A 24,662-nucleotide genomic window follows, 5' to 3' on the forward strand; every position below is an offset into this window, starting at 1 on the left:
CAGCTGGGCGTGAGCAAGTGCGGGTGGGCGAGGGCCGGGCGGCAGCAGAGGCGGAGGGGCGCAAGGGCGACAGCGGGAGACCCAGAGCCACCAACGGTCCCTCCCGGCGTCGTGGACAGCAGCGATCCTACCGCACGACTGCCACAGTGTGCCGGGCGCGCCCGCCCCCCAGACCCCTGCAAACGGTCCTCCCAGGCCGCATCAAAGAGAACTCACTGGCGAGGGTTTTCTCCTCTCCCCAGGTTCAGTGCTGTGTCTGCAGCCGCTGGCCACCTGGAATCCCAGACTTTCCAGTTTGTGACAGTGACCTCAGACATCAGCGTGGCCCTGGAAAGTAGTGACCACTGGGGCCTGAGTGCAGCGGACACTCTTCCTGTTTGGGAGCCCCCCCCCCAAATTGTCAGGGCATCCTCCAAAGGCTCGGGGGTCCTGTACAGCCCCTCTCTGAGTTTCCAAGAAATAATTCTTGACGATCTCCTCATGGCAGGGCCTGTTCAGGGGTGCTGGGTTCCCGAGTGACCAAGGAACGCCCTGTCTTGTCATCACCAAGCCCATGGCTTGCAGGGGCCGCGGAAATGAAACACCTACACGGACAAATTAATATATGACTTCAAAGAGGGGAAATGCTTTCGGGAAAATAAAAACGCTTGCGAGCAGTATGGTGTATCGTGGGGGGGGGGGTGCCTCGTCACCCCCCCCATTCCCGCATCTCCCCCCACTCCTTCCCCAGGTATGGAACCCAAAGATCCCTGCAGCCACACAGCAGACGCCTTCCGTGTACACGAGATCTGTCAGCAGCATACACCACGCCTAGACCTCTGCCCCATCTCAGCTGCTCAGCCTGACCCATGTGCCCCCACCCGTGGCCAAGGGCCACGTCCCCGCCCAGTGGCACTGAGGGAGGACACCCAGCTTCTTGGCCTGTCCTTGGCCTCTGAGTATGTGAGGGGATTCTCCCCCGGTTGGGGATGGGGCGGGGATGGGACCCTATGTCCTCACCAGGGGTGTGCAAGAGCTGGACATTGTGGCCTTGGCCGAGGGCTGACCCTGCTGTGGCTCAGCCGCCCCAGCCTGGGTTTGTGCAAACCAAAGGGTCATTGTTGGCCTGGCGTGGGTTCGAAACTGAGACCAGTTGCCAGCAGCCTCCTGCCTCCCATCCTGGCCTATCTCTCCGACCCAGAGGCCATGTGCTGGGTGACCTTAAGCAAGACACTGGCCCTCTCTGGGGAGCCCTCCCCCCCCCTTTTGGTCTCTCCTTTTCATGCCCTCCTGTCCACCCTGAACTGGTCTCAGCCTCATCCCCTGCAGCCCGCTTCCTACCTTGGCTGTCTACCATAAGGCTCCTCCCCCGGCTCAGACATCCACCATGACTCCCCGTGGCCCCAGGCTTCACTCCTCCAGACCCCACAGAAAACAGGCAATGACAATCCAAAGTGATCAGGACTGTGATGGAGGATGCTATACCCAGTGCAGACTGGGGAGGCCCAGGCAGACTTCCCAGAGGAGGAGGACATTCAAATCGCATTGGACTGAACAATGGTGAGGAAGGGGGTGTGGGGACAGAAGTGATAGGATGTTTGTGCTACAGGTAAGAGAAAACCCACCTCAAAGGTTTGGATCAGGGAAACGGTCCGGGCTTCGCAGGTGGGCCCAGTGGAATCAGAGGATCGTCAAAAGCGGAGACCACTTCCCTCTGTGGTCACAGCGATGTACGTGACCTGCCATTGCTGTCTGTGAAGGCAGAGGAAGGGGCCTTGAGCCAGTGCATAGCCTCTAGAAGTTGGAAAATCAAGGAACAGACCCTCCCCCCCCCCGAGACTCCAGAAGGAACACAGCTCTACCAATACCTCGATTTTGGTTCAGGGGTGGACTTCTGACCCCCAGAACTGGAAGGGAAGAATGTGTCGTGTTTCAAGCCACCACGTTCGTGGCAGTTCCTTGGAGCAGCAACGGGCAACGAGTGCAACAGACTGGGTTTGGTGCCACAGTGAGAGGGTCCCCTTTGGCTGGAGACAAACGAGAGTGATCACGAGTATGAAGGCAGGCGGCGGTATAGACGCCCCCAGGAGCAGGAGGGTGACCCTGGGGCCTGGAACGAGAAGGGGCCTTCTGGGGGAAGGAGGATGTGCCGCCTTGGCTAGGCCACGTGTGTGGCCATTTTCTCACCTGTAAAATGGGCACAGATCCCAGGCCTGCAGATTCTAGGAAGGACGCCAGGGACAGCGCCTGGTGCACAGTAGGGGCACGACATGTGTGCCCAGGTTCTCATTAACCAGCAGATAGCGGTTTGTCCAGGGAAGATGCGTGCCGAGTCTTCTCTGCCACTCACCACAATGCTGTGAGGCAGGCATCCGTTTTACAGAGGGGGTATTTGAAGCTGGAGGAAGGAAAGTGACTTTCCGGCAGTCACAAAGCCCCACAGTGTCGGGACAGTACCAGAGAAGCAAGATCCCAGGCCCCATGTGCTGAACTGTGGGGCAGGTCCCTCCCCATTCCGGATCGGACATTGGGGGCCAGCCCCCAGGTTGTGGCTGGCATCCCGTTCTGGTTCCAGCACTGGATTTTCCTTTGAGAAGTCACCTCCTGTGCTTCCAGTCCAAATGGCCCCAGGAATGGACACCAACCCAGGCTCAAACAATTAGAATCATCTGACATTCAGCAAGCCGGGAGGAGTAAGCTCGGAGATTTTTTTTTCTGGGATCCAGAGACACCAACTTCCTGCCCGAGCTAGATGGGTGTGAGCCTAGAGCCGCAGGTGGCTCCTACCAATGGCCAGGGAGAGGCCAATCCAGTGGGATGCTGAGCCAAGAGGGGGCAGCGGAAATTCCCTGTGCCGCTATTGGGCGTCCTGGATCCAGCTGCACCTGAACTCCTCCACCCCAATAAGACGAAGTCCATTTAAGCTGAGTTTCTGTCGCTCGCTCGTAGTGGACAAAACCAGCTTTCAACAAGCCCATTTACATTTTATTCGAGTGGAGCCTTTAGGACCCAGAGCAGTGGGTCTGCAAGGGCTATAGGAATCACACACACCCTAAAGTGCAGACCTTTGCCTCCAGGATATGGGTCTTAGCTTGGTCCAGAACGGTCAGGGTCGCCCCCGCCCCCCCTCCCCTCCCCCCCTCCTCCCCCTCCTCCCTCCCAGCTCCCACCTTCCTCAAGCCGGAAGAAGGCTTGTGATGGACTCCACACTCACTCAATGTCCACAGCCCTTGCACTAGGACCTGAAAACTTCAAGGCCTTGTGGGTTCTCCGATAGGGTATGTGATGTTGATAACCAAGGCAGCACCTGAAGACTCGGGCATGGTGGATGCTACGGGAGAACTCTGGTCAGAGCTGGGCTTCATGACGCCTTCATCGGATGTGCCCTCCCCTCTCAAACGCCACCATGGCTCCCCATGGCCCCTGGACGAAGTCCAGGCTTCTCAGTCTGGGTTCCAGGCCCTTCCTGCTCAATCCATGCAATCCCCGCTGCAACTCTTCCACGCCACCCCCAAGCGCCCCCACCGCACCCCCGTCCCCGCAAAGTGACCAGATCTTGGGCAGGGAGCCGGCAGTATGATTTGTAACCAAAGGTAGGGCCCGCCCCCCTCTTGCTAGCCATTGGTTTAGGCGTGACCATGTGACCCAGATCTGGCCAATGGTAGGAGAGACAACCTGCCAGGGCGGGGACTGGAAGACGGCGCGGCCGAGCGTGTGTGCACGTGACCCGTGAGAGCTTGATGGATTCGGTTCCCGTTTGCTGCTCTAACAGATGACCGCGATTCTCGCTGCACAAACCCGACGACTCGCGGTGCTGGGGGTCAGGGGTCTGAGGCGGGTCTCAGCGGCCAAAATCAGATGTGTCGGGGAGTCGCAGCGCTCGCCGCTGTCCGGCGGGTGGCCTCTGCCTCCTCGCCCCCAGGGCGCGTCCTCTGTCCTACAGCATTCTCGCCCCCAGGGCACGTCCTCACCACCCGGCACAGGGGCGACCTGGGCACGTCCTTGTCCTGTCATCCACCTTGGCCCGTCGTCTGTTTGCTCAGGTGTCCAGTGTTCTGGGGTTGGGCCTGTGAACGGGAAGAGAAAGCACCAGAACTCGCTTGGCCTGATCCAAGCCTATGCCGTGTGTAAGGTCGCGGCCAAAAATGTCCCATGTGGGAGAGCTGACAACCACAGGATGCGGAACGAGACAAAACCATGGAGATGAATTAGCCCTGACTTTGTGTCTTTGGTAAATGTGCCTTCGGTTCAGGTAAGCGAGCAGCTTGCTTTTGGAGATACACCTGGGTGTGTATGAATAAAATGAAAAACAGAAATAAAAAGTACAAGCCAACAAACACGAACAAAAAGGGAAGGGATGCCTGGGTGGCTCAGTCGGTTGAGTGTCTGACTGTTGATTTCTGCTCAGGTGGTGATCCCAGGGTCATGAGATGGAGCCCAGAGTCAGGCTGAGTGTGGAGCCTGCTTGGGATTCGTTGTCTCTCTCTCTCTCTTTCTCTCTCAAATAAAAATTTTAAAATGGGGGAGAAAAGACATAACTCAAAATACACAAATAAAATTTTTCAAAGACAAAAACTGCATACTCAGACGGTGGCATATTCACACCTGTAGGAATACTGGCTGGTGGGCCAGTGGCCCTACCTGCTTGGTGCCTCAGTCTCTTGCCTGCAACACGGGAACTCGCTTTCTCCAACCCCGAAGTCCCCGAAGGCTCCTCCCTGAGGCTTGATTTGAACTAAGCAGGTGAATACATGAGGGCACACCTGCCCCCTGGCCCAGGACAGGCCACTTAATGCCACCAGCTCTCTGGTGGTTGAATGTGGCTCCAATCGGAATCTCCATGGCTTGGTCCCTCCTGAGAACGAACCAAGACTGTTCTAACTCTCATCTGGAAAAATAAATGAGAAAGAAAAGAAGTTCAAACATGGTCACTTGCCCCAAATCAAGATCCAAACACACTACAAAGCCACAAGAAAAGGAACAGAGTGAACCTGGGAGAGGATTAGGAGAGGGGGGGCCCCCTGCCCTTGTACAGGCTCCACCTCCTGAAATCTCCCCACACAGAGGACAAAGCTACTGTGTCCCTGGGTGACAGGTGAGGAAACCTAGCAAGAGCAGAAGTCACCCGCCCGAGGCGGAGACTCAAGGGTGCACGGTGTCAGGGCAACTTCCCCTCTGCCCCTGAGGCCCCTGGCTCAGCATGGCGGCGGCCGCAGCGGAAGGAAAGGGTGCTCCCGGCAAAGGGGAAGGCACGTGAAAGGTCTAGCAACTAGAGAGAGCTGGGAGACTATAATCACAGCCGCCACGTGCAGAGGCAGCCTCCCCGGGAGATGGGAGGCAGACCCACTTTACAGATGAAAGACTGAGTCTTGGAGGGGCTGTTGGTCCTTGTCTTGCAGTGTCTAGGGGGAAGCACAACCGTGTTGTGGGAAGTCTGAGGAGGGAGGCGTGGCCCTGTCCTGGGGGGTATGTGTAGGGCCCAGGTGCCGCCTACCTCCTCAACCCACTTTCAGAGCCTTTCTCGGGAAGTGCTGGGCAACCCTCAAGTTGTGTTTCACTGTGCCTGGCAATCAGAGCGCCCTCCCAGGTCTGTCCCAGCAGCAGCAGCAGCAGCAGCAGCAAGGTAGCCACAGGGCCGGAAGTGGGTACCTGAGGGCCCCAGAACTGCAGAGACACCGGGTCGTTTGCAGACACGGCCTGAGTGCTTGCATTCCAATGCCACAGTCCCAGGGTAGCCAGCAGGCAAGAGCCCATGCAGAGGGCACAGAGACCCAATGGCCTGTGCCTGAGTCCTGGCCCTGCCGCATGACCATGTTTGAGCCCTCAGTCTCCCCAACTATAAAATGGGGGTCTTCATTTTCCTCACATCATGGTGCTTGCATGAAGATTAAACTTCAGGCCCAGCACATACTTAGCCCTTAGATTTATAGTACACAAACCCTGCCTGGGCCTGGCACGCAGCAGGCACTCACTAATTATTCGTTTATTCAAGAATCTATTGGGCATCTACTATATGCTGAGTACTGGCCTCATGTATTGGGAGACGCCATTGATAACTCCTGGATTTGGGGATAGCTGTAGGAGAAGGAAAGAGGGTGCCAGGCAGCGGGGTGCAGTATGGGATGGGGCTCCCTCAGGAAGGGACTGGGAACAGAAGCAAGGAAACAGAAGGGACAGTGGGAAGGGCGTGCCCAGCAGAGGGCATGACCAGGCAGGGGTCGCGAGGTGGGATGCAGCTTGGCCCACCCAAGGGGACCAGCGAGGACCAAGGAAGTGCCGTGTGTGCCCATGTGTGCTCCCAGCCTCATCCAATCCCAAAACCCGGGAGGTGGGTTCTGCCATTTGCACAGAGGAGTTAAGTGACCTACCCAGGGTCACACAGCCAGCATGACTTGGTGGGATTTGAACACAGGCCTGATGGTTGTAAGGCCTCTTGCTCAATACCTCATAAACTTCTACAGGATGGATGAATGAATGAATGAATGAATGAATGAATGAATGAATGTTGGTGGTATGAAATGAGCTAGGGGCTGGGCTTGAGTGGACTGAAATGAACTGCCCTCCCTGGATCTGGGGTTTCCTGGATTCCCAGTGATGGGACCCGCATACTCTCTAGTGGCCAGACCAGGAATGGCTTGGAATCCCCCCTGAACCTTGAGGGGGACAAGACTGACTGTCAGAGAAGTCCCTGTCCCTACCCTGACATTCAAGATCCTTTGTACACAGGCTCCAATTTTTAATGCCTTGACAGTCTGGTTCCTGTGCCCCCTTTTGCGGGAGGCCCAACTCCAACCTACTCCTATTCATTCCTCAAAGCCCTGGCTCAAATGCCCCCTCCCCTAGGAAACCCTGTCTGTCTCCCAAGGCAGAGCCAGTACGACCTTAGGGACCCATCCTCTGGCTCAGCCTCACGGGGCTGGGGTGCCTGCGTCCAGCTCTGTCTCCCTGAGCCACCGAGCCACTTTCACTGCCTGTTGCGTTGCGTTCCGTGTTGTGTCCTTGTACCACCCATCACAAAGTGTGGCATGTGGCAGGTGACCCATGAACGTTCTGGTGAGTAGATGAGGGAAATAAGTTCATGACTGGGCTGGAATTGACCTCAGAAATGTTCCGGGCCTGTGCCAGGTGATAGTGCAGTTTTTGCTGATTAATTTTTTGGAGAGGGGAGTGGTTAGGTTCTCTTTGCTCTCAAAAACAAGGCCACACCCCGCAGGCCTTGCACTGTCTTATCCCGTGGGTCACACTGAGGCACAGAGGGCAGTCCTCCTTCGACCCAGGAACGGGTCTCCCTGCATTTATTCAACGAGTGTTCATGGAATACCTGTGTACCAGGCGCTATTAGGAGTCCAGCTGGGAACAAGACATAAACACCCCTTCCACTGCGGAGCCGACTCTGTGGTTCGTCAGGCGGGAATAAGTGCCATTGAGAAGGGCAAAGGCTTGAGAAAAGGAGAAAGCAAGCCACGCGGGTGTCTGGGGTGCACCCGGCGGGGGCACAGCAAGTGCAAAGGCCCGGAGGTGAGAGTGCGCCCGGTGCCCAGAAACCAGTGAGGACGGCGGGGGGACAGAAAGGCGGCACTTGGGATATAGAAGACCCGACGAGGAAAGTGGAAGCCTGGCCTCTTTCGGAGAAGAGGAGGGGCTCGACCCCACCCCGCGCAGGCCGCTCCCCTCGGCCTCCTCGGAGCCGGGCCTCGCCCCCAGCCACACCCCCGCTCCCTGCTCCGGGTTGCCAAGGAGACTCGGCCCCGCCCCTCCCAGCCCCGTCTTCGGGCTTCCAGGCCCGGCTCCGTCCCCTTACTCGGAGCCCGGCGAGAGAGGCGCCCGCACTGAGTTTGTCCCTCCGCGACCACCGTCGCCCGGGCAGGCGCCTGCCGCGCGCGCCGCCCGCCTCGCTCCCGCGCGCTCCTCCACCCCACGCCGTGCGTGCCTTGCGTGCCTTGCGTGAGCGTGCGCGGGCGCGTCGGCCGGCAAGGGAGCAGCAAACGGCCGGCGGCGGGCGGCGGGCGCCGCGCGGGGGGCGGGCGGCGCGGAGGAGGCGGCAGTGGCCATGGCCGAGGCGTCGCCGCAGCCCGGACGGTACTTCTGCCACTGCTGCTCGGTCGAGATCGTGCCGCGCCTGCCGGTGAGGCGCGGGCCGGGGCGGCGGGCGGGGGGCTCTCTCTCCCTTGGCCTGAAGCGAGCTGGCCCCGCCGGGGAAACTGAGGCCCGGGCGGCGTTGGCCCCGGTCTCTGCGGAGGGCCCGGAGGCGGGGCCCACCCCCGGGGAAGCAGCGGGACCGATGATCCCAGATGCGCGGCGGGGAGGCCGCTCGGTCCCCGACGGGGAAACTGAGGCCCGCAGAGGCCGCGTGACCTGCGCTCGGCGCCCCGCCCCGGAGGAGGGAGGTGGGGGGAATCGGACCCCGGGAGATGTCTCCGGGGGCCGTTCCCGGAGCGCGTGGTCGGCGCTGCGGGCGCCTGGCTGCGGGCCGCCCCGCCGAGCGCTCCCGCCTGCTTTCCCGATGTCGAGACGGGACGGCTGCGTACCTGGCCCGGGCCTGACAGCCCCGGGCAGACTTTCGTGACCTGAGCCTGCGCTTTTGTGCTTCCCCGGAGTGGGGGTTGGGGGGCGGGTTTAGGCCCGCCTGTGGCCAGGTGTTGCCTTCTCCTTTAGGCCAGCGTTTCCCAAACCGTGTGGTGCGGCAGGGGACTGCTTGTTCAACGGACAGTGTTTCAGGCTCCTCGCCCCGGAGGTTCCTAGTTAGCAGGTCTAGGATGGGGCCCGTGTTCCGCTGCTCCAGGCCCACAGGGAAAGCGGTGGTCTAGTTCGACCCTTTCCTATTTTACAGGTGGGAAAAATGAAGCCAGGGGAAGCGCAGGCCAGCTGTGGCCCTGACATCCTGACAGTTGCCCCGGGGCCAGCTCCCACGGAGCAGGAAGAGGGAGGTGTGGGATGGTGGAGGCCCTGCAGGTGGTGAGGATTTATTGAGCACTTTCTAGGTGCTCCTAGTACTTTATCTCCGGCCCGCATGCTCCCCACAGTCGCCTGGGTGGTGGGTGGTGGGTGGAGGCTGTTCTCGTCTCAAAGCCAGACTCAGTCCTGCCTTTGCCAGCAGTGGGGACCCCTGGGAGGAGGGGGCCAGGGGACGGAGTCTATGGGCATCATCCCAGCCACAGAGGAAGGAAGTGGGCTCAAGTCAGGTTGGGAGCAGAGAGCAATGCCTGGGCCCAGAAGGCGAGAAAAGGTAGGGAGGTGCGGCTTCCAGAAGCAAGGGAGGAGGGAGAAATAAAACGAAACCTCAGCTGTGAGCACCCGCTGGGGGAGCCGACACTTGCCTCACTCTAGCCTCCCGGAAGTCCTGCTTCTGCCTTTTCTGGCTTTCTGCAGCCCCAGCTCCGTTCTCGACCGTCACCACGGCAGGAGGCGGCTGGTGGCCTGACAGCTCACCGGCCTGAGTTAGTTGCCTGCAGCCCCTTGCGGCTGGTATGAGCCCAGGACAGGCCCTGGGACCCAGGCTTTCCCCAGAGCAGCCTGCCCGGAGCCGAGGGGGACCTGGGGCTGGGCGGTCTGCACAGCCAGCTGTTCTGGGCCTCTCTTCCTGGGGCCAGCACAGGGCCTGGGGCCTGGCCAGGTGTGCCCGCTTCCTGGCCATGTGGCCTTGGACCCGGAGCACCCTGATCTCTCGCAGCCGTCACCGGGCTGGGGAGGACCTGCCTCAGCACAAGAATCCGGTGGTGACAAGGTATCGTTGACCTCTGCCCTCAGAGTTTATAGGCTGGTCAGGGAGCCAGTGTTGAATGAGTGATTGGCAAATATTTAGTTAGGAATGCTGGCAAATTCCGTAAAATTAGCAAATGGCAGTAAGGTACTCGTGTGCCTGTTTGTGGGTTTGAAGGGTTCCACGAGGCCCGGTAGACAGGGTGACTGTTTACCAGTAAGGGGCGCACCTGCTGTTTCGGGATGGGGAGGGTTGGCCCTCAACCTGGTAGCGGTGGCAGGTCCCAGCCAGCACGCAGCACGTTCTGTTCACGGGAGGTAGCCCTGACTTTGGCCTGCTCTAGGGCGTTGGGGCTGGGTTTTGTGCAGTTCTTACTTTTGATTTTTGTCACCATCGTGGTACCTCCGTAGGCACTGAGATAGTGCCCGCTCTCAGGTGCTTCTCGGCAGGGTCGGGCTGAGGCCACACCCAGCTGTGCCTCTTATCACCCGTGTGGCTCCGGGTGAGGTGCTCGACCTCCCTGGACCTCCGTTTCTTCGCCTGCAAGATGGGCTTGACGAGATAACCCGTGTCCGCTCGGTGGGGCTCGGTGGGAGCACACGTGTAGGGGGGAGCCCAGTGCCTGGCTCCCAGGACGGGGAATGGCTGGCAGCCTAGCCGGAGCAGGGCATGTGGGAGCAGGAACCAGACAGGCCGGCTGGCGTGAGGGCCTCCGAGCCTGGCACACAAGCCCAGACTCGAACCCGCCCAGGAAACGGCAGCTCTTGGGATGAGGCGGACGTGCGGGGCTGCGTGGCGCGACTGCAGGGCTGTGGAAACGCAGCGTCCACGGGCCGCCACCTGCTGTGCTTGGCACCCTGGGGCTCGCCAGGAGGTGCAGGTTCCCACCAGGGGGGCTGAGCGGGTGGCAGTCCGGGGTTGTATCCACCCCTGTGCCACGGCCCCGAGCGCCTCGCCGCAGGCGGTGCCTCCGGTGGCCCTCTTCAGGCCGCCTTCTCCTTGCTGGCGACTGCTTTCCTTCTCAGGGACGGCCTGAGTGTGTGACTGGGCGGGACCCGGACCCGGAGGGCGCTGGAGGGAGGAAGCCAGCCTGCGGTCAGCGCCCAGCGGCGGTGGGTGTCTGCCCTCGCTCTCTTTATGCCTCAGTCTACGTGTCCTCTGTCCTTGCCCCTCGAGGGGCCTCGAGGAGTCCTGGCCCCTGATGCTTAGCAGAATAAGCGGAGTCCTTCCCATGGGGCACCCGGGGCCGGGCCTGCCTCCCCAGGCACCCTGTGGCCTCGGGCGGGTCCCTCTGGCCACCTGACAGCTCTGTGTGCCCACGTGCCGGATGCTGTGTGTCGTGCCGGGTCCTGCCCTGTGACCAGCCGTCTGTTCGCCGCCGCAGAAATCCGGGTGCTCCGACGCGTGGGCTGCCCCTCTGGGGGACACAGACCCCACCCTGCAACTCCACACAGCGGGTGCTGCAGAGAGGGCTGGCATTTGCTCAGGGTCTGAAGTCAGCGGGGCAGGAAGTGAGCTGAGCCCCCAAAAGGTGGCTGGATGCTGGGCGGAGCCACATCCTGGGGTACCCCAGGCCTCTGAGTCACGTGGCACTGTGGGGAGGCTGAAGTGAGGTGGGGCTCCCAGCACGGTGGGCACACATGTCGTGTCACGCGGGGTCCCGGTCCCTAGCAGTGGTGTCAGAAGCACCCTGGCAAGATCAAGGAAGCTTGTAACATCTGCTGGGCTCTGCGTGTAAGCATCACTGGCTCCCAGTGGGCCTCACACACGGCCAGATCCCGGCGTGGCTCTGCACCCTGGCATCCAGCGGTGTGCTTGGGGGGCAGGTGGGGTCAATGTGGGGTGTGGCACCTGTCTGCCCAGTGGCAGCTGAGGAGGGCTGTGCAGAGCAGCCAGTACATTCCCGCGGTCCGTGGGCTGGTGGGGCACAGGCTGGGAGCACCGGCAGCAGGGGCCTGGCTGTCCCATCACGTCTGTGCCCGGGGCTGAGTCCATGTTCCTCCGACGCAGCGCTACACTTGGGTTCTGCCTCTCCTGGAGGGGCCTGGAGCGGCCGGGGCCCACGGAGGCCGAGGTCACTGTACAGCAGGCGATCCCGTGGGGCCAGCCACCTCTCTACCTCCCGCCCGAGTTTCCCTGATTGAACCATGCTTGCCTGGCTGTGGTGTGAAGAGTGGCGCCTGTCCCCCAGGGCTGCCCTGGCTGACCCTGGGAGACCTGGGCAGGCTACTCCCTGGTCTGAGCCCCCGGGTCCTCCTCGTCGCCGAGGAGGGGCTGAATTGCACCTCTTAGGCGCGGCATAGAGACCGAGCACAGAGAGCGAGTGCTCAGTGAATTTCGCGTCTGTCTGTCCTGTCGTTGGTGTTCTGGCCACCGCCCTTGCTGATGATGCTGGGGTGGTCCCCTTCGTTCCCTCTCCTCCTCCTAGGGGGAGAGGTAACTGATTCACGGTGAGGAACCATCAGAGACGGGCGCTCACAAGTTAGGGCCAGCGAGCGCCGGCTGACCCCCACCTGGGAAGTGGGGCTGTCACCACCTGGACCTGGGCTCTGCCCTGTGGGTGGCAGACATCCATCCCAGCGTCTCCTCGCTTGGATGCAGATGGCCGTTACTGGCTAGTCTGATTTAACAGGAACCGGTGGGGGGTGCCCGTGGAGGAGGAGAGCACTGGGGCAGCCCCAGATCTGGTCCCTTCCCTGCTGCATCCAAGCAGAAGCTGCAGCCCACTCCTGAAATGCCAGGTGTCAGGTGGCCCAGGGTCAGGCCGATCTGGACTTAGCGTGGGGCTCGCGTGGGGATGGAGAGTGTGGAGGCAGGGCCCTGACCACAGCCAGCTGATGAGCCACAGCCCTCTGGTCCTCAGTGGCTGCTGGATTTCAGAGCCCTAGGGTTGAGGCCATCCTCCGTTTACAGGTGGGGAGACCGAGGCTTGCAGCCAGGATGTGACGTTTGAGCAGAGACCCGACTTCCAAGAGGGGGCAAGCCAGGTAGCTATCTGGGGGAGAATGCTCCGGCAGAGGGGACGGTGTGCAGGCCCTGAGAAGAGAGGGCAGGTGGCGGTGGCCTGGATGGGGCAGGGAAGTGGGAGTGGCGGGCCAGCTTGTTCTGAGCCGACCGCAGGGGAGGAGAGTGCAGAGCAGGTAGGTAGTTCGATGAGGTTCTTGTGCGCCGCGTGGGATGGGGCTCCAAGGTGACGCTCAGAAATGGCACCCGGCCTTGGTAGCAGAAGAGGTTGCCTGTTTCTAGCAGGTCAGGCTGAGGCTGAGGCTGAGGCCGCCTGGCTCACCGGTCCTGCCCTGGCTCTTCCAGGCTTGCCCAGGGGAGCATGGAGACTGGGGGCGGGCGGCGTGCTCAGAGGAGAGGAGGGGGAGGGACAGCTTCTCACCCAGGCCCCCCCACCCCCATCCTGGCTGGAGAGGGCGGGCGCACTTCTGATTTCCGTCTCCCCCGTAGGGCAGGTGTGGTGGCGGTGGGCTCCACCAGGGCCCAGAGAGAGCCTGGACCTTGCCGCCGGCCCCGAGCCAAGGGGAGCCCTGAGCAGACGCCTGCTGTCGTCTGTGACATGGCCACGCTAAGGGCTTGATTGCCAGCGTCCTAACCGAGGCCGTCGCAGCCACCTGCAGCCACACTGGCCCATGCCCGTGGCCCTCTCTCCCCTTGGGGCTGCACCAGGCCGTGAGAGCCCTGGCCCGTCCACAGAGCTTCACGCGGCCGTCTTCCACTGCAGCCAACGGTCCGAGGGTTGGTCGTTCGCTGTGGAGCCGAGCTGCCCGTTGCCCCCGTGTCCCCACTTGGGAGGGCAGGGGTCACTGTCCTCGCTGCGCCTTCTGACGGCTCTGTTGAGATACAACTCACCTGTTCACAGTGTGCATGTCAGTGTTTTCCACACGCTCAGAGCCCTGCACCCACCACTGCTATCTCGTTCCAGAACATTCCCTCACCCTAAAAGGAAGCCCTGTGCCCGTTAGCGTTCACCCTCACTCCCCCTCCCCTCCCCCGGCCCCCACGAACCCCCTTCCGTCCGTGGACGAGCGTGTTCCGGACGTTTCACACACGTGGACTCACACCCCGTGGGGCCTCTCGTGTCGGGTTCCCTCCCTGAGTGTCGTGCGTTCAGGGTTCGTCCGCGGGGCAGCGGGGGTGGGCGCCTGCGCGGTGGACACGGTCATCTGTGCGCCTGCGCGGGGGACGCGGTCATGTGTGGGCGTGCGGGTGGGGGTTGCGTGGACGTGAGTGTTCGTGTCTCTCGGGTGTGGACCCGGCAGTGGGGTCGCGGGGTCGTGTGGTGACCCTGGGGTTGACCTGACGAGGAACTGACCGCGGGCCTGTCTTCCAGAGAGACCGCCCCGCTTCTCGTCCCCACCGCCAGCCGGGGGTTCTGGTTCCTCCGCTTCCGCTGACGCTTAGCCGTAGTCGGCTGAGTGTCGCGGTCCCGGCGGCCGGCCGGGAGGTGGTGTCTCACGGGTTTCGGTTTGCGTTTGCTCGTTGCCTGACGGTGTCGAGCGGCTCTCTGCTGGTTTGTCGCCCTTTGTGTGTCTTTGGAGAACTGTTTTAATTCTTTGGTCATTTTTCAGCCGGGTTGTTTGTGTTTTTGGCGTTGAAGCGTTAGAGCTCTGTATTCTGGATCCCAGCTCCTATGGCGGGTGCAGTTCCTTCCTGTCCTCCCCAGTCGGCTCAGACAGTGTTCTTTGACCCCACCCCACCCCCCCCCCCTTTGCTTTTGGTGGCGGGGTAGGAGGGGGGACGTGGCGCGTGCTGTGGTGGCACCCGCTGCCCTGGTGGAGGTGCCTGGCACTCCCGCTGGGTGTCCACAGGGAGGCCCGTGCCCGCTGAGCCACCGGTGCCTGTGGCTCACGTGGGGCCGTTGGCGGCCCCCTCCTTGACAGAGTCTGCATCCCCTCTGTGTCTCCCACTCGGCACGCGGGGACAGTGCTTCCAAAACGTCACCTTAGGCAGAAGCACAGCTGGCACTCACGTCTGCGTCTTCCTGTCTGGGTGGCTTTTGGACACCCGTGCGAGCCCCCAACCCACATGTTTGGTTTTGGCATTTCCATGCCTTGCGGCCCCTGGGGCCCGTCCTCCACTCGGGACATTACACCTCCCCCATCTGACTGGCGGGCCTGGCTGGGGCGGGAGTGGCTGGGCTTGGAGGGGGCACGGCCAATGGGGGTGGGGTCACACTGCAGCCTGGGGTCACAGGCCCTGCGCTGGGATTGCTGGAATGTTCCAGAGATGCCGCCACGGGACGCCCGCGGGCTGGTCCCTTTGCTCAGGTGGCGCTTCCCGCCCTCAGCGGCCGCCTTCCTGGGAGCTGAGCTACTGAGGCCTCGATGGTCCTGTGACCCCACAGTCCCCCCTGCAACCTTCTCAGGAGCTCGGGGCAGGTGCCTTTATACGCAAAAGGGGAGTCTCTCACGGAACGTTCTCACGTCTCACGTCTGCACCAGTCGGGAACTGCTAGGTGGGCCCGCGTCAGCTGGCCCGTTTGGTACAGGCTTCTTCGGCGCCTTCAACAGCTGGTGTGGCTGAGTGGAGGCCTTGAAGCTCGGAAAGTTTCGTCACCCTGAGGAGCGTGGGCTGATGGACTTGGGCACGGCAGGAGCTCACCTGGGGGCTCAGGCCTCGCCTGCACGAGGGGCAGGTCGAGGTGGCTGCGGTCATCACCACACAGAGGTGGTGGCCTCGGATGAAGGGCGCCCGCCTCTCAGACATCTCAGAGACCCGGCAGGTCTGTGCCAAATCGGACTCTGGGCCTGAGCAGTTTCACCGATGTGCCGGGAGCCGCTCGGTGTGGCCTGAGGTGGGGGTGTCCGGTGACCCCCCAGGCACGGCTGACACAGCACGGGGGCCGGGACCCCCGAGATCGCACTCACCCGCCCTCTCCTCCACAGGATTACACCTGCCCCAGATGCGAGTCTGGTTTTATTGAGGAGCTTCCCGAAGAGACCAGGTAACCCAGCCCAGGTGCACGCTGGCAGCGCCCAGGCCCCTTGGGGTGGGCGGGGCTGTGGGCGGGCAGAGCCTGGACAGGCCGCGGCGGGCAGGGGTGAGAGGTGGAGAGGGCCTCCCTCTCTCCTGACTCAGGACACCCCATCCTCCCAGGAGTACAGAGAATGGTTCCGCCCCCTCCACAGCCCCCACGGACCAGAGCAGGCCACCGTTTGAGGTGAGTCGGGCCCCAGATTGCCCTCCCCTCCCCGTGTGGGCCGGTCCTCCCACCGGACCCTTGACCACTGGGACCTGTGCTTCCTCGTTTCTCCCACACATGCCAAGGCTCCCCTGCTGTACCCTCAACCCTCAGAGCCCCAAGCCTGGGACGGGGCCCCGGGGCACACGGAGGAGACGTGGGGTCCAGGCAAGGGGCTGGGTCAGGCGGGACCCAGGTGGCCGCTCAGGGCTCCTGTGCCGCCCCCCCCCCCCCCACGGCCCCATGGCCCTCCTCCCCACAGAAGGTCCTCGGGGCCCTGCCCTCCCCCCGCCCCGTGGTCACATTGCCCTCCCCCTCACAGAACGCGGACCAGCACCTGTTCACACTGCCACAGGGCTACGGGCAGTTTGCTTTCGGCATCTTTGACGACAGCTTCGAGATCCCCACGTTCCCCCCTGGGGTGCAGGCCGACGAGGGCAGGGACCCTGAGAGCCGTCGGGAGAGAGAGCAGCACTCCCGGCACCGGTATGGCGCCCGGCAGCCTCGCGCCCGCCTCACTGCACGACGGGCCACCGGCCGGCACGAAGGCGTCCCCACGCTGGAAGGGTGAGGGCGCTTGGGGGCAGCCAGCGGGTGGGACGCTCCCCAGAGTCTTGCAGCCTGCCCCACCCTGACTCAGGCGGCCTGACCGTCTGCCCCTCCAGAAGGTTCTGTGGTTGCAGAGGGGCGGATGCTAGCTCTGGGGCCGACCTGTGGGCGGGGCACTTCCCCTGTGCATCCAGGCAGAGCCCACCGTGCTGAAGAGCTGTGGAGGGGGGCCCCTGCAGTGTGGCCCGGGGGGCCTCTCGTCCACTCAGTGCCTTCCATCCTTCTGGAGGGGTGTCTGTCCCCCGACTCCCTCATCCCCATCTGTTCAGACGTGGCCGATTCACATTTGGGTCCTTGCCTCCCAGGGCCGCAGGCAAGTGGGGTGGGTTTTGGGCCCCCCTGCTCCACCACAAAGCCCCGAGCTCCCTCCGTGTCGGCGTCGGCACCAGGAACGGCTTCTCTGTAACCTGAGGCTTGTTCAGAGGACTTGGGGTGAAAAGGGAACATTTTTCTGAGGGCCCCACTCCCAGAGAACATAGGGTCCTCCAGCATCTTCGCAGATGGAACCAGGCTGTGCACAGAAGTGCCTGTGTCACAGGGAGCCCCGACGCTCTCTGTTCCATTCCAGCCCAGGACACAGCCTGGGCTGCCCTGACCCCCCAGGTGTCTCGTGTTCGTGAGCTGCCCTGTAGCAGCCCCTCGCCCCCAAGCTCGGACGCGGGCTTCGCTGTGACCTCAGCCGGACGTTGCGGAGCGTCTGCAAACAGCAGGGCTGGGGATCCCTGCCCCCCAGGTTGTAAAATAGGGAGCAGGTGTGGTCATGCGTTAACGGGCACGGTCCAGGCCTCTGGGAAAGCTGGCCCAAAAATCTGCAAGGGAGACACTTTTCTCGGCCTGTCTTGTGTTTGATTGCTTGCAAATCTTGCTGGTTGAAAACACAACCTTTAAAACACCGTGAAGGGGCGCCTGGGTGGCGCAGTCGGTTAAGCGTCCGACTTCAGCCAGGTCACGATCTCGCGGTCCGTGAGTTCAAGCCCCGCGTCGGGCTCTGGGCTGATGGCTCGGAGCCTGGAGCCTGCTTCGGATTCTGTGTCTCCCTCTCTCTCTGCCCCTCCCCCGTTCATGCTCTGTCTCTCTCTGTCCCAAAAATAAATAAAAACGTGGAAAAAAAAAATTTTTTAAATAAAACACCGTGAAGTTCAAAGCCGGACACGCGTGTCCTCTGCTGCCTCCCCTGGGGGTGCCCAGCCTTGGAGGGCGCTGACCACAGGCCGGGCCCCGCTCTGTTCCAGGATCATCCAGCAGCTGGTCAATGGCATCATCACTCCTGCCAGCATCCCCAGCCTGGGCCTGGGCCCCTGGTGAGTAGGTGGGCGGGTCCCCTTGCGCCCTGCCCAGCCCCTCTGCCACTTGAACCCCAGACCTCTCTGCCCAGGGGTGTCCTGCACTCAAACCCGATGGACTACGCCTGGGGGGCCAACGGCCTGGATGCCATCATCACGCAGGTACAGGGTGGCCTCCCCGAGGTGGGCACCAGGGTGTCACCATCTTCCGGGGACCAGGATGTCCCTGGTGTGGATGCCCTGCTCCCCATAACTCCCATCCTGAGGCTGGGGGGCCCCGTGTGGACCTGCACGTTCTCCTGAGCTGTCCCTGGGGATGGGGTGTTCACCATGACCTTGGTGGCCCTTGTGCGGTAGGAACGCTGCCAACTTTGTAGCCTTTCGCTGGTGAACTGGTGGTGAACGTGGCCACAGCCAGGCCCAGCCCTTTGGTTCTAGCGGGTGAGAGGACTTAGGGTGGGACCCTCGGCGCTGGGAGGGGCCTCCCTGGCTGCAGGGTGACCCCGACAGGATGAGCAGAAGAGTGGACAGGCGTGGGGGGCAAGGGGGCTCAGCCTCGGCGGAGGGGGGGGGCGTCCGGGGCCCCAGAAAAACACAGCCTTGGTGCTTTTGCAGGTAACCCGGCCTTGCATTTCAGAGCCCCGCGGGGCGAGGGGCCGCGCCTGCCTGCCGAGCTCCTGGCACTCTGGCCTCTTGTCTTTCAGCTCCTCAATCAGTTTGAAAACACGGGCCCCCCCCCAGCGGACAAAGAGAAGATCCAGGCCCTCCCCACCGTCCCCGTCACCGAGGAACACGTAGGTAAGTGGCTCGCCCCCTCCCGGGGACACCTGGGGTGGGGGGTTCCCCGGTCTCCGCCGTCACAGGCTCCCTGCCCCGCAGGCTCCGGGCTGGAGTGTCCCGTGTGCAAGGACGACTACGGGCTGGGAGAGCGCGTGCGGCAGCTGCCCTGCAGTCACCTCTTCCACGACGGCTGCATCGTTCCCTGGCTGCAGCAGGTGAGCCGGCCCCTGCCCACCCCCGGGCCGAACCCTGGCCCCCGCCCCCGCCCCCGCCGCAGGCTCGGCCCCTCACCACCACCACCACCCTCCCCCCGCCGCTGTCCCCACACAGCACGACAGCTGCCCCGTGTGCCGGAAGAGCCTCACCGGACAGAACACGGCCACCAACCCCCCAGGCCTGAGCGGCGTGAGCTTCTCGTCCTCGTCGTCCTCGTCGTCCTCGAGCTCGCCGAGCAACGAAAACCCAGCGGGCAACTCGTGAGCGTGCCGGCCGGCCTCCAGAGAGGGCACAGGACCTGGGCCTTGCCAGGCCCGGCGGGGCGGGGCGGGACAGGGGGCGGCGCGGCGGGGCTGGAGCCTGGAGGTACCCCCGCCTGCCTCCGCCCCCGCGCCACCCCCGCGCCACCGCCGGCCGAGCCTCGAGGACCGCAGCCCCCCCCCTCCCCGGGCCGGAGCAGGCTCAGCCCTCCCCGCGGAGTGTGTCGCGCAGGAGCCTGGGCACGCGTCGACCCCCCCACCCGTTTGTCTCTAACCTCACCCCTACACATTCGACGGCGGAAAGGTTTTTATAATTTTAAATTATTACTGCTTTGAAATAAATGGACGTTTAGCTCACGTGCGGCCTGCATGATCTGTGGAGAGAGCGGGTGGAGCCGCTAGGCCGTGGTCTCCGCGACGCCTGGACGGGTCGCCAGCCCCCAACCCAGGCGCCGGGAGCTCGGGACCACAGGATGACCAGCAAAACAAGAACAAAACTGCTCCGACAGACATTTTTTAAAGGAAAAAATACGTGTATCTTGAAAGCTATTTAAAAATACACCTACTTAGAGAAGCAGGTAGTTCGGGGTCTTCCTTCCGCGTCGGCGCCAGGGGCGGGTCGAGCTTCTCCAGCCTTGGCGGGCTCCGTGGCCGCAGACCCCGGGGACCCCGGGACCCCGGGACCCGGGGCGGGCGGCAGCTTCACGGTGTTGCAGAAGGTGAGCTGAGGCGGGGCCTGTCGGCAGCGCCACCCCGCCCCCTGCCCGCTGGGAGCCTGACTGTGTGTTTGTGTGGCCGCGGGGGGGGGGGCGGGCGGGGACCAGGGGCCTTGACCCCAGTGAGCGTCCGGGCTGCACACACCCCCACCCCAGGGACTGTCCCCTTCCCGCAGCAGAATATCCCATCTCGCTCGGCCGGCTGCAGAGCTGGGTTTGGACCTGGGCTCTGAGCTCCGCCCCCTTTCCTTCCGTTGGTGCTGGGCTGGGCGGGGAGGGCTCAGGGGTGCCCGGCGGGCAGCAGGCACAGCCTCCCCGGGACCCTGAGCTCCTGAAGGACACTGGCATGAAGACCCCTTGGCCCACCCGTGGCCCCTCCTCATCCTCACGGCCAGCAGCTCGGGGTCTGCCTGTCTCTCTGCCTCCCTCTCGAGAGGACCTCGTGAGGACACTGCCCCCCCCCCCCCGAAAGGGGGCCTTGAAAGGTCCCCTTCTGCCACATGGGTGACACATCTGCAGGTCCCAGGACCAGAATGGGGACCTGTGACCCAGGCACATCCACATTGCCCTCTCTCTCTTGGCCCTCAGACCTCCTCCCTGCCTCGGACACCAGGGGGTTCCCACGTCAGAGCCTCTGCCTGGGCCGGGTCCGGCCCGGAGTGCCCTTCCCAGACCTTGCGGTGAGCACACGGCCACATCCTTCAGTCTCCGTCCCCGGTGGTGAGTGGGGCCTCCGTGCCCTCCCAGCCTGTGAACGGACACCTGCAGCCTGTGCTCAGCTGAGCGTCCACCTCCCCGCAGACTCAGACAGGAGCCCCCTGGGAGTCAGGCTGCATCTGTGGGGGTCCTGCAGTGTCCCCAGCCCGGCACACTGCGGACACACCGTTATCGCTTGTGGAACAGAGGAGTGACCAGACGTGCTTTGCCAGGGCCTGGGCTTCCCCAGCCCCCGGCCGTGCAGCTCGGGCGTCTTGTGGGATCTCTGTCCAGCTGCTCCTCGTGGCCCCTGGGAACCTCAGGAGACCAGGACGGGCAGGAAGTGGGTGGACAGGTGGTGCCGCTGTGTCCGGCCACCGCGCCTCGGGGACCCCTGCCCATCCAGCGCCAGGAACATGGGCCGACCGCGGTGACGCCAGCGGAGCGAGGCGTAGGTGTTATAGCCGTTCTCCTCGATGCGCTCCTGGAACCTGCAGTGGGCGGTGTAGACCCGCTTCGGGGGGTCGGGTGTGTGAGGCAGGCCACCGGATACCTGCCCGCCCACCGGACACCCCGCCCCGCCCTGGACGCCCCGTCCCCCACCGGACACCCCGCCTGTCCCCCAGACACTGGTCCCCGCACTGGACACCCACCCGCCCCCGACCACCACATACACTGTGCACTCACCGACCCGTAGAGATGGCCCCCGCGGTTCATGGCCACGTAGAAGCCGGTGTGCACAGCCTTGAGGGCCACGACGCCCACACGGATGGAGCGGATCTCAATGATGCCTGGGGGCAGGGGGCAGTCAGGGCCCATGGTCCGCCATCTACTCACCTGTGCACTCTCGTTCGTTCGTTCATTCATTCATTCGTTCAGGTGACATTCACCAAGCACCTACTGTGTGCTTGGCCCTGTGATGGGCATGGTGACACACGGGACCACACAGGCCCTGCAGGAGCACCCCAAAGATGTGGGGGTGACCAAGGGGCAGGAAGGACACTCGAGCCACTGTGAAGGCTCAAGACAGGATCAGCCCTGCCAAGCGGGGGGAAGTCAGCGGGGCAGGAGGGCACTGAGGTCAAGGGTGAGAAAACCAAGCCAGAGGAGGCAGGGGATGGCCTGGGCAAGCCGTGATGTCAGAACAAGTGACGGGTGTGATGGGCGTAGACCCCCCAGTCGGCCTCCAGAGGGGAGGCATGGTCCAGGCGAAGGCCTGGAGGCGGGACACGGGGTGTCTACAGATTACCGTGCTCAACTCCGTGAGCAGTGAGCACAGCACGGATGCTGCTGGAGCGCTGTGCCCCACCAAGCCCACGTATCAACTCCAGGTGGGAGGTGCCTGCTGTGTCTCCTTCCTAGAGAGGGAAACTGAGCCTGGGAAGTGGCAGAGCCAGCTTTGGGCCTGACTTGCAGATGGGTGACCCTGGGTGACCCTGTCCCACTCTGAGCTGCTCAGTGAAGTAGAACTGTGGGATGAGCAGCCGCCCACAGCCTCAACCTTCCCCCCCCCCCCCCCATGTACTGGGGCCTAATCTGGAGTCAAGGCCTTGCCCTCTGGTCTTCAGTCTGGACTTGGATGCCCGCGGTGATGGGGAGCTCGCTCTGTTGCATGGGGCCTTTGTTCCTCCTATTTCCTCTGTCAGAAAGGAAAGTGCTCCTTGCCCTGCTGACTTCCTCCCACTTGGCAGGACCAGGGCGAGCCTTCACGCTGGCTCAAGTGTCCTTCCTGCCCCCTCGGTCACCCCCCACATCTTTGGGGTGCTCCCGCAGGGCCTGTGTGGTCCTGAGTGTCACCATGCCAGCTCCTTCGCCCTATATGAAAGCCAACCCAAGCCCATCTCCATGGAGAGGCCCCAGACCTCTCAGATAAAGCTGCCACCCAGTCATCTCCTGGACGTCACTCTGTTTTCATTTTCTTTGCACCCTTTGTGGCCTCCTGTGAAATTACCACATTAGCTGTTCATTTGTTCTACTGCTTTACTCTGCTGTGGGAGCCCCGTGAAGGTGGCTGTCCTGGTCACTGCTACGTCCCCCGTGCCCAAGGCAGCATACAATAGGTGCCCAATTAGGAACCACAGAATTAATGAAGGAGAGAAGAGCTCCAAGGACCCCCCCACTCCCACTCTGTGGAGCCATCAACCATGTCACTGCCACTGCTGTCCAGATGGGGAAGGTGCAGCTCAGACAGAAACAGCGACTGTCCCAAGTCACCTGGCAGATCCAGGCCCCACACCCATCTTGAGGCCACCCTGCCTGCCTGTGCCCACCGCTGAGCAACTGGCCCAGCCAGTCCCCCTGTCATCGCCCTTGTCCGGTGAACCTAATGAGAGCCCTGGGAGCCCGACGAAAGCAGCTGGAGGGGCAGGGGGTGATTATCTGCCCTAATGGTGGTGATTCAGGCCGTGGCCAGTGATCAGCCACCGCCCCCCACGCCCCACCCCGTTCCCTGACCTGGGCCTCAGAGCTCTCCGGAGACTGAGACAGGACCGGGGGCCACTGACTGTCCCCAGCTGTCCCAGGCTCGAGCTTCTCTTTGGCCCCATGTCCCCTCTTGCCTCATACATCCCACAAACACTGAGTGCCTGCTGTTTGCTGGGCAGGACATCTTGACAAGGTTATGGGCATGAAGGAGCCCCAGCGACACACCTGCCCCCACCCCAGCAGTGTGTCCCAGGGCTGCTCATTTTCCCTCTCTGTGCCTCAGTTTCCTCATCTACCAAAAGGATGTCGAGGAAGAAAGAGAGGGGTCCCTAACTCAGGCAGATCCTGAGTTTGGATTTGCAGTGTGGCAAGTCCAGAGTCCAGACCCCAGCTCTGCCTCCACTTCACGATGTAACTGGGCCCCCCGGGGGCCCTTCCAGGAGCAGAGCTGCCCTTCTGTAGATGGCCCCAGCGACCCCAGCCTCGACTATTCTGCAAAGACCTTTCTGTGCCGCGGAGCCAGGCCCAGAGCCAGGAGCTTCCTCGGTGACCTTTACTTTAACTGTCCAACCCTCCCACCGTGTGGGCTGGGCCCATTTCACAGTTGAGAATACTGAGGTCCCCGACGGGAAGCGACTTGGCCAACAGCACACACACAGCCAGAGGAGCCTCTGGGACGCTCCCACGCGCGCGGGAGGGCCCGGCTCATCCTTACTATCATGTTGCCCTTGTTGGTACTGCCGGCCTGTCTGCCTTGGACCCCCTCCCCGGACTCACTGTCAGCTCCGTGACGCCAGCGGGTGCCCTGCACGCGGCCGCTGGGGTCCACTCGCAGGAAGAAGTGGGTGGAGGAGAAGAGGCGCCTCCAGCGCACGTCGCCCTCCAGGTGTGGGTAGCTGCGCGGTCTCCGCGGGCTGTTTGGGGTCCCCGCGGCGCCGGACGCCCGCGCCAGCAGCAGCCACACCAGGCTCAGCCACAGGCGGCCGCGCATGTCCCCGCGCCCGGCTCGCCGCCCTCTCCTGTCTCCCCGCGCGTCCGCGGCCGGGCCATCGCCGGGACGGGGGCGGGGCGCCCGGAGGGGCCGGCCCATGCGGGCCAATAGGGAGCCTCGGGGGCGGGAGCCGCTCCACAGGGGGGCGGGGCGGGGCCGGGGGCGGGGCCGCGATCAACGAGCCAACCAATGGAGAGGCTGGGGCTGGCCAATGGGGCGTCGTGGGAGGGCGGGGCAAACGCTGCAGGGGCGGGGCAACGAGGCGGCTGGGGCGGGACCAGGACGCGGGGCGGGGCCCACTCGGGAAAACATTCCTGCCTCCGCGCGTGTTTGTCCTGCGGGATGGGGAGGGCAGCAGTGCGTGTTCCTGAGTCACCGGGTTAGCCTGCAGGGGCTGCGGGGGCGTGGGTGTGAGAGAGGCGAGCCCGTAGAGACGCAGAGGGAGACAGCTACGGGAGAGACAAAGACGAAGATGGAGAGACAGAGACTCTGAGACACACGAGGAAAGGCGGCTAAGAGACACAGAGACAGAGAGAGATAGAGAGATCTGAGAGATACCGGGAGAAATGGAGCAGCTCAGGGGTCAGAGACTGGGTGGGAAGTTCTGGCCTGCGTGTCCGTGCCAGCCCGGTCCCTGCACTGGGCATGCCCAGGTGGGATTTGTCTGCCCTCCAGACTGAACTCCCTGAGAGGCTCAGGGGTAGGGTCTTCACTGAGGGGTGGGCATGGGGAGGCATGTAGGTAGGGGAGCAAGTGAATGCCTGGGAATGCTGTGCTACAGGTGTAGGAGCAGGGGGGTGGATGGGGTGCTGGGGGCGGGA

At 63.1% G+C, this 24,662-nt stretch overlaps 2 protein-coding genes and 2 long non-coding RNA genes across 5 annotated transcripts; 1 reads left to right on the forward strand and 3 right to left on the reverse strand.

Moving 5' to 3' along the window:
* Positions 1-352: 352 nt before the first annotated feature.
* LOC124527668 (uncharacterized) lies at positions 353-3,130 on the reverse strand. The gene is made up of 4 exons (XR_006965938.1): positions 2,167-3,130; positions 1,848-2,006; positions 1,605-1,731; positions 353-584 (listed from the first exon to the last, which is right to left on the reverse strand). It is a non-coding gene; the product is annotated as an uncharacterized LOC124527668 (long non-coding RNA).
* A 17-nt stretch (positions 3,131-3,147) lies between these two features.
* Positions 3,148-5,021, reverse strand: LOC124527669 (uncharacterized). The gene is made up of 3 exons (XR_006965939.1): positions 4,971-5,021; positions 4,621-4,867; positions 3,148-4,046 (listed from the first exon to the last, which is right to left on the reverse strand). It is a non-coding gene; the product is annotated as an uncharacterized LOC124527669 (long non-coding RNA).
* Positions 5,022-7,996: 2,975 nt separating this feature from the next.
* RNF126 (ring finger protein 126) lies at positions 7,997-19,371 on the forward strand. Of its 2 annotated transcripts, none has more exons than XM_047100777.1 (9): positions 7,997-8,104; positions 15,571-15,629; positions 15,782-15,845; positions 16,189-16,433; positions 17,708-17,776; positions 17,851-17,920; positions 18,463-18,556; positions 18,638-18,753; positions 18,869-19,371. In XM_047100777.1, exons 1-9 carry the CDS (start codon positions 8,030-8,032, stop codon positions 19,016-19,018), a joined length of 942 nt encoding a protein of 313 aa, XP_046956733.1. In that variant the 5' UTR covers positions 7,997-8,029; the 3' UTR covers positions 19,019-19,371. The 2 variants fall into 2 exon arrangements, with proteins under 2 accessions (XP_046956733.1, XP_046956732.1); XM_047100776.1 differs by lacking the exon at positions 7,997-8,104 and adding an exon at positions 13,173-13,551.
* Positions 19,372-20,512: 1,141 nt separating this feature from the next.
* FGF22 (fibroblast growth factor 22) lies at positions 20,513-23,841 on the reverse strand. The gene is made up of 3 exons (XM_047100785.1): positions 23,628-23,841; positions 21,114-21,217; positions 20,513-20,940 (listed from the first exon to the last, which is right to left on the reverse strand). The coding sequence occupies exons 1-3, from the start codon at positions 23,839-23,841 to the stop codon at positions 20,746-20,748; spliced, it is 513 nt and encodes a 170-aa protein (XP_046956741.1). The 3' UTR covers positions 20,513-20,745.
* Positions 23,842-24,662: the final 821 nt, after the last annotated feature.

Source organism: Lynx rufus, unplaced genomic scaffold (genome assembly GCF_022079265.1).
Source record: "Lynx rufus isolate CCGP_SWC_20201006 ecotype Redwood Valley unplaced genomic scaffold, mLynRuf1.p SCAF_53, whole genome shotgun sequence".
Taxonomy (NCBI): Eukaryota; Metazoa; Chordata; class Mammalia; order Carnivora; family Felidae; genus Lynx; species Lynx rufus.